This window comes from Mercenaria mercenaria, chromosome 1, assembly GCF_021730395.1.
Source record: "Mercenaria mercenaria strain notata chromosome 1, MADL_Memer_1, whole genome shotgun sequence".
Classification (NCBI taxonomy): Eukaryota; Metazoa; Mollusca; class Bivalvia; order Venerida; family Veneridae; genus Mercenaria; species Mercenaria mercenaria.
In genome coordinates this window covers 35,703,255-35,716,822 of record NC_069361.1, presented here as the reverse complement: position 1 = coordinate 35,716,822, position 13,568 = coordinate 35,703,255, and the positions used below count along the sequence as shown (strand labels likewise).

Below are 13,568 nucleotides of genomic sequence, written 5' to 3'. Positions count from 1 at the left end.
AAGGACCTATTTGACTATGTTGTTATTATTATACAAGCTGCTTGATACATGTACTCACCTGACTATGCTTTATTATTATACTATATGCATGATACAAGAACCCATCTGACTTGTTGTTATTAATACACAGTCTGCTTGATACATGTACTCACCTGACTATGATGTTATTATTATACAATTTGCTTGACAAAGGAACCCATCTGACTATGTTGTTTTTATTATACAATCTGCTTGATACATGTACTCATCTGACTATGCTTTATTATTGTACAATATGCATGATTCAAGAACTCATCTGACTATGATGTTATTATAATACAGTTTGCTTGATACACAAACCTATCTGACTATGTTATTATTATTTGACAACCTGCTTGATACATGTACTAATCTGACTTTGCTGTTATTATTATACTATATGCATGATACAAGAACCCATCTGACTATGTTGTTATTATTATACAATCTGCTTGATCCATGTACTCATCTGACTATGTTATTATTATTATACATTTTGCTTGACACATGCACTCACCTGACTATGATGTTATTATTTTACAATTTGATTGATACAAGAACCCATCTGACTATGCTGGTACTATTATACAATTTGCTTGATTCATATACTCACCTGACTACGTTATTATCACTATACTATTTGCTTGATACACATACTCACCTGACTATGTTGTCATCATTATAGAATTTGCTTGATATATGTACTCACCTGACTATGTTGTCATCATTATAGAATTTGCTCGATACATGTACTCATCTGACTATGTTTTATCATTATACTTTGCTTGATATATGTACTCATTTGACTACGAATATATTTAAAGTCATTTATCTTTATTCACTATACTATTTGTTTTATACATGAATCAGTCGGCCAAATTGTTAATGAATCAGTCTGATTTATTGATTTACTATTTGAGCACTACATACATTAACTATCAATTTATTTATCAAATTTATTTACCTTTCTGCCACCATAAAATTTGTTTGATACCTAAATTTATTTGAATTTGTTGTTAATGAAACGATCTATTTAATTGGCTTCACATATTGTGAACTTCATACATGAAAAATCAAATTGTATATATTTCATTACCGAATTCATTTATTTTAAATACATGAGCTAATTTGACCTTTGTACAATTTTGATCATACACAAACTCATTTGGACCTATTGTTGATGAAAATGTCTGTTGATCTGTCTGTTCTATTTATCGTTTATTTAACGTGTCAGGTACTACAAACATATAATTTATCAATGTGTATTTTATTATTATTATTACTATTTATTTATTTTACTCAGCTAATTGTCATTATACTTTTTGACAAATTCTTCTTTTTTACCATCAATTAAAATCCAATGTAACTCATCCTGAATGATTACCAGTAGCCTAGACCAAAATGTACATAAATTAGCAAACATACAATAAACAACATCAAAGTTCACTCTAAACTCCATTTTTTCCGCTATCTAAAATCCGATATAACGAACACTATATAATACACAATGTAAAACAAAAATATTTCACTGAAAACAAAAATTCCATTTAAAAGGCAACAACCCAACTGCAAACAACTGAAATACACAAAATATAGTCTCGATCACACGTTGAAAACCTATTTTTCTATACAAACTCTGTAAATTTACCTAAAATATATCACGGAAAACATGTGGACGACGTCTGTATTAAACTAATTGTCACCTTTATGTCATTACTACACCAATACTGACTTCCTACAAAACCATGCATGATTATCATGCGCAAAAACTTTTCAACATTTATCTTCTAATACACATGTAGTATGTATACATTAAATAGCCGTAATGCTAGCGAGCTAATAAGTCAAGTTTCTTAAAAAAAAATCACCTTTATGTTTAAACATCTCTTGCCTATTTCAAGCAAGGGTCTCTTAAAATTAGCCCGAAATTAAAGTAGCGCGATTTACTACATACTTTGAACTGAAAATGTTATGTCTAATCTATACAAACATCTACTCGAAGTACGTTAATATTTCCAACGGCAGTCTTGCAATTTCTTTTCGTGCAAGAACTGCAGTGTTTGGAACATTGATTTCGTTGGAATAACTTGCATTATGCCTTTACATGTATCACTACGATCTCAAATTAAAAAGTTATCAATATTTAACGGTTACGTAGCTTTAATCAAACGAAAATTTCTCGTTGTAAGCAAGTGTTCAATATAAGGGAGAATATTCGTAACACCGTCTCATTATGCTTGCTGGAGTAATCTCCCATTTTATACTCGTATATAAATTATTGTTGTCTTTTTTTCCTTCTTTTTTTTTTAAACATCTCTAGGGTCTATAAAGTATTTACAGTCTATAACTAGCCAATGAACCATAGGTACCCACACCTCATGTGAGACAACGTATCACATATTCGCAACTGTAAAGATCAGAATCTTATTTCATACATTAAGCAGTTAAGTTTCAATGGCGATGACCAAAATGTTTCGGAAATTAACATGAACTCTCTATTGTACATATTCATTTTTACACGTCTTTCACTTATTATTTTAAAACTTGTAATTTATGCACGTTCCATTCTCTCGTCGTCGGAGGGGCTGATCCGCACTATTGCAGCAAAATACCTCTATCGAAGACTGGTGGCTAAACTACAGATACTAATCACATATCAGCCTCCTTGATCATGGAAATTCATGACTCAAACAAAAAGCGCCATCCAGTCACACTTTTCTTATGCAATCACTTAAACATACATGTACATTCTGTTACGGTCAGTACTTTCATTCGAACATACATATCTTCTCAACTGTTGCCTCTACTTCTCATAATCTCTGGAAATGTACACCCACATCCAGGACCCAATAGTACAATTTCATCAGAAAATTCATCTTTATCCGCATACAGTGAAATATTGCAAAGTGGTCTTTCTGTTATGCATTTAAATATTCAAAGTCTCAAGCCTAAAATTGACATTTTAGAAATAGAAGCTCAGCCTTACGATATTCTTATCTTCACAGAATCCTGGCTATCTCCTGCAACATCAAATGACGATCTTCTTATACCTAACTTTCAAACACCGTTTCGCTGTGATCGTAATGATCGCATAGGTGGAGGAGTCACTATCTACATTCGAGATGGCCTTCTCGCCAAACATCGTGACGACCTTTCTGTTGCTGGAATAGAGGCTCTCTGGCTTGAAATAAATTTCAGACATCGTGTCATCATTGTAGGAGGCATCTATCGTCCTCCGGATTCAAATAATCAGCAATGGCTTCTTCTTGAACAGTCCATAGACCAAGCTTTTAACCAACCTTGTGATAATATCCTAGTTGCTGGTGACTTTAACATCAACATCCTAAACACTCAGACAAACAAGATATCAAATCTAATTTCCTCTTATCAGGCAGAACAATTAATTTCATCACCAACACATTTCACAGAAAACTCATCCTCTCTTATTGATCTCATTTTGTTAAAAATAATAATCACGTACTAACAAGCTTTGTTGCCGATCCATTCATTCCTGACATGATTCGATTTCACTGCCCTATTGTTGCTGTTCTTAAACTAGACAAACCTATAAATACTACATTCAAAAGAAAAGTATGGTTGTACGACAAGGTAACTATGATCAATACAAAACAATACTGCATAATACTACCTGGACACCATAATAGAAAACACTGACCTTAACAAAGCCACTGAAGACATCACACACGCAATATTAACTGCAGCACTACAATCAATTCCAAATAAAACAGTCACAATAAGACCAAACGACATTCCTTGGCTAAATAACACGATAAGAAAGGCTATTAGGAAGCGCAAGAAGTTACACAAAACAGCAAAACGACTTAACACTGAACAAGCTTGGACAATGTTTAAAACAATACGTAACGAGGTTACAAAACTAATACGAATATCAAAACAAAACTACCAAAATAAACTCATTGAACAAGTAAATTCCAACACAATAACAGCAAAACTCTGGTTCAAAACTGCTAAAAAACTAACAAATAAAACAACAGCTCAGACAATTCCAACGCTACAAGACCAAAATACACAAGCATCTACAGACCAAGAAAAGACAGAACTCCTTAACCATTTCTTTTGCTCACAATCCACCATAGATGACACTAATGAAATTTTGCCACCATGCCCATCCTCTACTACAGCTACCCTAACGAATATTCTTATTACACCAACAGACGTCTCTGATGCTATATCCCTCATTGATCCATCTAAAGCATGTGGTCCTGATCTCATCAGCCCTAAACTTCTTCGAGAAGGTAAGGCAGAACTTTCTGAACCTCTTTCCAAGTTTTTCAATAAGTTATTGTCGTATGCCTTCTTCCCCTCGTCCTGGAAACTAGCAAACGTTACTCCAGTTTTAAAAAATCAGATCCCTCAAAACCTTCGAACTATCGACCAATCTCCCTTCTAAGTTGCATAGGCAAACTTATGGAACGGTGTATTCACAAATATCTCTACAACTATCTCACTCAAAACAATCTTCTTACTTCTCTTCAATCAGGCTTTATCAAAGGTGACTCTACAGTGAACCAACTGGTATATCTTCATAACGACATCTGCAATGCTCTCGATAACGGCAAAGAAATTCGAGCCGTGTTCTGTGACGTTTCAAAGGCCTTCGACAGGGTGTGGGATCGCGGACTTCTTCATAAGCTATCCTCTCTAGGTGTTAAGGGCTTACTTCTGGACTGGATAACCTCATACCTTTCCACGCGTAAGCAGCGAGTTGTGTACGCAAATACATTTTCCTCTTGGTCGACAATCAACGCTGGTGTCCCGCAAGGATCTATTCTAGGGCCTTTGTTATTCCTAACATACATTAACGACATTGTTTCAAACATCGGTTCTAAAATTCGTCTTTTTGCAGATGATACTAGTCTTTATATCATCGTAGATGATCCAGCTTTAGCCAGTACCACTCTGAACACTGATCTTGAAACTATACACTCTTGGTCCAAAGCATGGCTTGTGACATTCAACCCATCAAAAACAGAATCCATGATCTTTTCAAGGAAACTCTACAAACCCAATCATCCTCAATTAAATATGAACAATATACCAATCACTGAAGTGACTGAACACAAACATCTCGGTCTCACCTTTTCCTCGGATCTAAAATGGTCCTCACATATATCTATTACTTTGAAAAAAGCTTGGCAACGAATTGGAATAATGAGATCCCTTAAATTTCTATTAAATCGACAAAGTCTCGAACGAATGTACTTTTCATTTATTCGTCCAATCCTGGAATATTCTGATGTTGTTTGGGACAACTGTACAGAAGCTCTTAAGAATGAAATCGAGGCCGTCCAGAACGAGGCTGCACGTATAGTCACCGGTGCCACTAAACTCTGTAACATCCAGAAACTCTTATTCGATCTCGGTTGGGAACCTCTGACAGAACGACGAAAAAAACATCGCCTTGTTTTGTTCTATAAAATGGTCAATGGTCTATCACCCGCCTACCTGTCTTCACTAATTCCTGAAAACCAACATAATATCAATACTAGATTTAATCAAAGAAACATCAGAAATATCCTTTGCCAGTCACATTCATACAAATCTTCCTTTCTTCCTAAGACAATAAACGACTGGAACTTACTTCCTCAACATATCAAATTATCTCCTTCAGTCAATGCCTTCAAATCAAATCTGAATAAAAACCTACCGAAATCAAATCCTTTATTTAATGCTGGATCCAGAAAAGGCCAAATTCTTCATGCTCGATTACGTCTAGGCTGTAGCTCCCTTAACTATGACCTCAACCGCCGAGGAATCACAAACACCGCTAGATGTGATTGTGGTGAGATAGAAACTGTCGACCATTATCTGCTCCATTGTCGAAAATACCAAAATCTTCGAACTGACATATTTTCCAATCTCCAATGCGCTCTAACTCTTAACAATCTACTGTATGGTGATGAACATCTATCTTATCAACATAATATTTCCCTATTCACTGACGTTCAACGATTTATCATCTCAACAAATAGATTCAGTACATAAGCTGCGACAATCAACATCTCCCCTCTCCCACCCCCAAACGACGACGAGAGACAATAGCATAAACATGCTCGTTAATTCTTCAGTCATCATTAAAACACATACACACACACTCACACACACACAAACAAAAAAAACACAAAAAAACCCACCCCTAAAAACACACACACACAAAAACTTTGCATTATGCATTTATTTTTCACATTCATATTCCGATTAACACAACATGATACACATACTTACACAGCCTAGTTACTATTCTTCATCTAACCTCTGTTTTTCTTATGGAGCGGAATTCATATAAGTTTTAAGTAGCTTGTTTTCCAATCCATTCGATGGAAAATTTCTTTGTTTGTTTGTTTGTACTATTTTGATTGATGTATGTCTTTTAATCAAACTTTGTTAATTTAAATATAGTACTCATGTTTGTATATACAATTTGTGGAAATAAATACAGTTTAAACTAATCATTTCATTAATTTTTCGGTATAATAAAATAAATAATGTATTCCTGAGAGGGTGATCCCTCGAAATAACTCTATCCGTGACTAATATTTTTCAATGCGACAATTGTAAGTTACTGTAGAGAAAGAGTTTAGTATTTAAAATGTAAATGTATAATAAAATGTTAACGAAAATGGGCTTAAAATCCCAAAAGGCCACAACAGGAAATAATTCTTCCCGGCTAATTCTGACTTTTAAGTTGGTCGGGACTTTGATATGCACAGTCAAAATTTCCCTAGCACCGCAGTGAAATGAACCTGGTAGTCATTTTATAATTTTATTTCATTCAAAAATATTTCAGGAACATTTTCAGAAAATAAAAGATACATACTGAGTGGCGAACAATCAGTAAAATGTTTAATAAGAAGTACTATATTGTGTTTTTCATTACGCCGCTTTTGTGTGTAACATGTATTCAGGTATACACGCGTATTCTTGCATAAAAACTACTTTTTTTCACTGGACCCGCCCATGTATAAACGGGAGAAAAATCGTGTGCAAACAAGGCAATTCACGTGCTGTTAATACATGATTTTTATTTTTGAAATGCTTTGCCAGGGACGTATGTATGTATTTCTGCGCAGACTGATATTTGGCATCTGCATCTTGTTTCTTCCATAATAACCCCTTCTTGTAGCATTATAGATACATTGTAATCCATAGTATGTTTAGCTGTATCAGTTTCCAACCCCAAACGTACTGCCCCCATCAATGTACGCTCTAGCTTCTCTTAGAGTTTACTCCCTTTACAAAGCGTCTGTTCAGTTATTGTAAATAACTGTGATAAATAAGTATCGCGTGTAACTTGTGCTATTGCCCGTTTTTAGGTATTATATTAATGATTTTTGTTAGTATCAGTCGGTTTGTTTTTACCTGATTGTTCGCAGAATTCATATAATAAACCTCGAAAGCTAGTCACTAGCTTCGTACTCATCCGTACTCTGTTTGTTCGTACTCAAAATAATTCGAATGTAAAGTTGTTATTCTTAAAATAATTGTGTTCCTGTTTATCAATTTTTTTAGTTATATGCAAAATTATGTGTAATGTAACGTTTGTAATAACTAAAAATAAAAATAAGATGCTCAAAAACCCTCAAATCACGCTTTTAGTAGTGTTGTTGTTATGTGTGCCCCGGTTATGGATATTTAAAACATGTTTACCGTTTCCAAGAACAACAAGAATGGTAAATAAAAAATGTACCGGAATCGTCAAGTCATCACATATGAAAACAATGCATTTAGTCGTCGTGTAATGATTTTTTATGCAAGAATAGCGACAATACACGTTTGTTTTGTGTATTAACGCCTGCAGAAGCCCTTGGGATATGTTTGTGACCTCGACCTTCGGTCTCGGTCACAAACAAACCCGCGGGATTCTGCAGACGTTAATACACAAAAAAACGTGTATTATCCCTACAACAATAAAGATCGGAAAGAAATCGAAAATGGCTAACAAAATAAGAATATAATTAAAATGAAACTTATGCTGTTGTAAACTTTTTTTGGTGATTAACTTATTTTCCCTTGGATACAAGCATTTGTATGTAAAAATTGAGTGTGCAATAGCTGCGCGTGAAAATAGGAAAATAGGGTAGGAGAAAATTAGAACATTATACCGCGAAAACGAAGAAGGAGACCCCTGTGTATTTTTCGCTCATATTACAATTCAAATTTTTTTTATCATAATTGTATTTGTGAAAAAAAGAACACACTACTTAGTCATTCCGTTTGAAAATATATAGGTTACTTTTTGGATATAATGGACAACCTCCCCCCCCCCCCCCCCCCCCCCCCCCCCGCCACAAAAAAAAAAATTAATCTCCGTAAAAACAGAAACGTCACAACTGTATATATTTAGGGTTGAGCTAAAATGTGATTTCTCGGCGCCATTTGCGTAAGAAGTACGAATTTTACCTTTTCAATACAATGTAGGCCCTAATATCGGGTGAAGATCAACTTTTACTACTATTTAAACAAGTTATGAAGGATGAAACTTGTTTTTGGAAAATCCCGCTCATTACACCTTCTTTACCATAAAGTTGAAAAAAATATGTAAGGTTAAAACTTTTCTTACTCTGTATATAAAAAAAGAAAAAGAAAAAAAAGAGCAACAGTTTAATTTGTATAATTACAATAGGTTTGGTTCTACCAATGAAAAACTCACAAAACGTAGGGTCTCAGAATGCGACAGCATTAAAGCTGCCCAATATAGATCCAAGTACAGTTCACTTCCGGTGTGGTCACGTGACCATAGTAAAGTAAGCAATGTTAGAGTAAATCGTCTGCAGTACACTGTGATATTGATAAATTAACAAAAAAAATCTTAATGAAGAAATTTGTGAGATTTGAAGAAACAACATCCATTCAAAGTTTTATTTTGCTTTTTCCAGACTTATTTGTAAATTATGATTAGCGGGCTCAAAAGATTCTTCTGTACAGTTGTTATGTACCCAAAATGCCGAGCACTAGCAAACTGACTGAAAGGGCATTCTGTATACAATAATATATCAGATCAACCTAAATAAATTGCAAAGTTTTGCAAGATACGTCTAACCATTGAAGTTTAATCTTGAAGTATCTAAATGCATAATCTGAAAGTGTACAGCATTGGTAAATATCCAAACGAATCTTAACAAGTTTTTACTTGGTCTTTTTTCACAAAACAGTGTGAATCGTTCTATATATTGAGTGCAGTTAAATGGTCATTTTGTTCACATTTAAAAGATTTCTTTTTTACGTCGAGTTTTGGTTCACCAACTAATGTGAAATACACTGGATGACTGCTTCCTGGAAACTAACCAGTACTCGCACCGAAAGAAGGGACGACTGTTGGAGTCACGGTCAAAATCCGCTGGCAGGATTCGACCCCGCGACCTCCGGATTACGCGACATCTGTGCAAAAATGGAAAAAAGGTAGAATTTGTAACTCCATTCTACTCTATATAGTTTTGAACTAATTTGAATATAATTTAAGTAAGTCAGTTTATTCAGAGACTACTTGCAAACTTGAAAAAAATAAATAAATAAAGATGTTAAAACATCATAGCAACTTGCCGAATATGAAATCGATTATCGAAAGTGCAAAGACTATGCCACAAACTGCAATGTACCACAATATATATATTCAATGTGTGACTTTCATCGTACGTCAATTCAGTCGACTAAGTTCAATTCGGTTTTGTTCCAGAGATACTCAAAATACTGCGTGAACAAACCTATCTCAGTATTTGTTTTTATATATTTATACAGGAATATTTAAAAATATGGGGTACCGTGTGTAAAACTTTTAAATATTCAACGCTGCATTCTTCGTCCCGTAATCGGAAATCCCGACCTATCCTAAATTTTTTACATGACCCTAAATGTTTTATGGTCTTTGAGATTTTTAAAAACTTTTTATGAAAAGTTTTAAAAAAACTGCTCATTCTATTCTTTAAAAATTGTCAGTAATATCAGAAATTATTCGTATTCATTTTTTTTTTTATTTAATAAAAATAATTTCCGGAAAGTCTCATTGAATAAAAAGTATTAAAAAAAACCCTGCCTATTTACTCCCTATTTTTTAGGCATGTTACCGGACACAACGAATTATTTAGGCTTTGGAAATGGACAGGTGAAACAAAAACTCTTTGAAGCCCGAGAGGAATTCCTTTCTTCGAAGTATAACAACTTTTTGGTCAAAACGTGATTATAAAATAGTATATAATGATAACGATACAAAATTTCGGAAACTAATTAGAAGGCTTGTCAAAACAACGCTATCTAAAAGTTTACAAATTTTATTAAGACGTTTTTGCAACCAGAAAGAATACGCAGTCTTAACCCATTCATCAAAGAAATTCCTCGCGGGCATCATAAGGTTCAGTGTTTTTTCTAAATTCTAAATATGTAAGTTGATATCGACACGATATCATTCGTAATTATATTAGCCTTCCGTCCGTAAGTTTCCGGTGGTTTCCGTACAATCGGAATCGGCTATTTCCGTCCGGGCTGGACCGGGTTTTATTAATAACCGTAGAGGTAAGCCGAATGAGGTCATGAATATGCAAATGAAGTATTAAGCGAATATGAACTGCCGTCGTGTGCGTAAACACACTGCACCCAAACGGGCACTATACCGATGAAACGAGGTACTAAGTTTTTTTAGTCCAGTGTGTGTGTATTGAATCGTATGCGCGGATTATGTGGTAGGCGTAACGAGGTTTTAGGAAAAAGTACCTCGCTATTTTTTTGTACCTCTTTACGTGGGTGTGTAAACATATGTGCTACCTCGGTTTGTGACTTACACCAACCCACACACACCACCACCACCACAGCGACAGGATGAGATAACGAAACAACACAACAACAAAATAACCCTAGCAAAATAGCGTTCATTCGCCTTCCGTTATGGCGATGGCGAAGGTATGAGACAACGACAAAACTAAATTAAAACCCCAAAAGATCGTTTTTCCGTAATGGTTGGGTGATCAGGAAAACATGATCAGCCGCTATATATGTCAGCAAAAACTCTCTAGGAAAATACAAAACATAAGGGAGAAAACTGTTCCAAGTGTTCCACGTACAATCATATTTTGATTTGAAAGTTGCTGAAATATTATTTATTTCAAAATATATGAAAAGTAGCTCTTTATTACTTTTAAAATTATCTAAGGTTTTTGAGGTTTTTTTTTCTTTAGTTTTTCATATTTAAAAAAAAATGAATTCCAGGAAGCAGATCAAAGAAATGCCACCAGATCTGTACTAGGCAAGAGGTGGAAAGATGAAGCTGAAATAGTTTTAATTTGACATTATGTATAAATGAAACTACATCAAACGATATCTCTTCTGGAGTTATCTCGATTTAATAACAATTTCATTTAATAATATATCGGCATATTTCTAATTAGGTGTTCCTTTTTGGACAATCGTGATTTTTTAAATTTAAAACTAAACCGGGATGCGCGATGGTACGATGACGAAAACGCGATGGCGCGATGGCACGATGATGAAACAACGATGGTACGATGGTGAAAACGCGATTGCACGATGATGAAATCGCGATGGTGCGATGGTACGATGATGAAATGTCGATGTAATATCGCGTTTTCATCATTGTACCATCGCGTTTTCACCATCGTGCCATCGCGTTTTCATCATCGTACCATCGTGCCATCGCGTTTTCACCATCGTGCCGTCGCGTTATCATCATCGTACCATCGTGGTTTCACCATCGAACCATCGCGTTTTCACCATCGTACCATCGCGTTTTCAACATCGTGCCATCGCGTTATCATCATCTTACCATCGTGGTTTCACCATCGTACCATCGCGTTATCATCATCGTACCATCGTGGTTTCACCATCGTACCATCGCGTTTTCACCATCGTACCATCGCCTTCCGGTTAGAAATGTAATAATTATAGTCCCGTACACTTGTGTTTTTGTCAACAATAGATAGAATAGAACGTATCTGAATGTATTTTGTGAGACAAATTTACCATTTAGATTCTGCTGTTTTGTTCAGTGCTCAGTTAAATTGAAACTGTAAAATCTTAAAGGGCTACGCCCTTTGTATTTTATGTATGCATGAAAGTAAATAAAAAAGCTGGGTTAATAGCACATGGTATTATTCAAACTCAGCTTATTCTTGTTGGGATGGGAGAAGGTACATAGTGCAATGTGAAAAAGAGATTGTATCATTAGGGCCCGTATTTTACTGACAAATATACTGTACCACTGCGCATGACACCGGAGGCGATGGTACGATGTTGAAAAAAGCCATGGTACGATGGTGATAACGCGATGGTACGGTGATGAAAACGCAATGACACGATGGTGAAAACGCGATTTTTACGATGATGAAAACGCAATGGTACGATGATTACGATTTCCCGAAAGCGATTGTACGATGATGAAAACGCGATATTACATCGACATTTCCCCCATCGCACCACGCGATTTCAACATCGTTGCCATACGTTTTCACCATCGTACCCTCGTTGTTTCATCATCGTGCATCGCGGTTTAGTATTAAATAAAAAGCCACGATTGTCCAAACGGAACACCGTACTAATCACAAAAGAAAAATGTGACAGTAAGATCCCGGAAACATTTCGCATAACCCTGAAAAACTGGTTGTATTTTCTTTCCTCATTTATCTCTGCAATTTGCAGAGTAGTTAAAGGGCAACAACACTTCCTCATATTCGCGACAGAATGTTATGAGTTATCACGCTTTAAGCAAATTTACATGATTGTATAATACAGTCAAACATTCTTAAAGACAAATTGAGAAAAAAAGACCTTCCCGTCGTTCTTTTTCTCTTCTTCTGTATTTTCATCTGTAAATGATGGGCCCGAAGTAAATAATGACCGCTCTTTGGTCTCTAGTATTATACTGATAACAAATGATAGTACAACATATTTTTAAAAAATGATTTATAGCAAAACCCTAATTTAACACTATTTATACCCCTATGGGCGGTTATACGTCGAACGTTTACGGGGGCGCATCCCGAGTAAAATAATTTCGTACGAGGCGTAAACACCAGATTGCATAAACAGTTATTGTAAATTAAGATCTGTTTCTTCATGTATGGCGCCAAATTTTTAGGGGTCGTGTGTGTGTGTGCGTGGGTGTGTGTTGTGTCTATGTGTGTGTAAGCTTTGTCCGATAACCCATCTGGGCAAGTCTCAGTACTGTTAGTAGGAGGATAGTGCAAAATACAGAAGACGCTCCAAGGTCCAGAAACTTCCTGGTTCTTTAGCGTGCCAGGTGTAAAGCACCCATTCACGAGACTCTTTCCAAATGCAGTATGTTTGTTGGAGAACGGGGCTCAAACTCACGGCCTCTGGGTTTCGTATTCAAACAGTTTTTACACTGGACAACTGCGTCCGGACTAAATGGTAGGTCTCAATTCTTTGTTTTTTAATATGCCTGAACCGGAAATGGTGACATGTCTTGGATTGGAGCGTTCCATTGGAGCGCAAATGATTTCAAAAAAATCTGCATAGCGAATAACCAGTTCGTGGGTTTGTGT

At 35.4% G+C, this 13,568-nt stretch overlaps 1 protein-coding gene across 1 annotated transcript; it reads left to right on the top strand.

The window, feature by feature from the left end:
* Positions 1–2,938: 2,938 nt before the first annotated feature.
* LOC128556153 (uncharacterized) lies at positions 2,939–6,045 on the top strand. Its single transcript, XM_053540188.1, has 3 exons — positions 2,939–3,341; positions 3,684–4,295; positions 4,541–6,045. The coding sequence occupies exons 1-3, from the start codon at positions 2,939–2,941 to the stop codon at positions 6,043–6,045; spliced, it is 2,520 nt and encodes an 839-aa protein (XP_053396163.1).
* Positions 6,046–13,568: the final 7,523 nt, after the last annotated feature.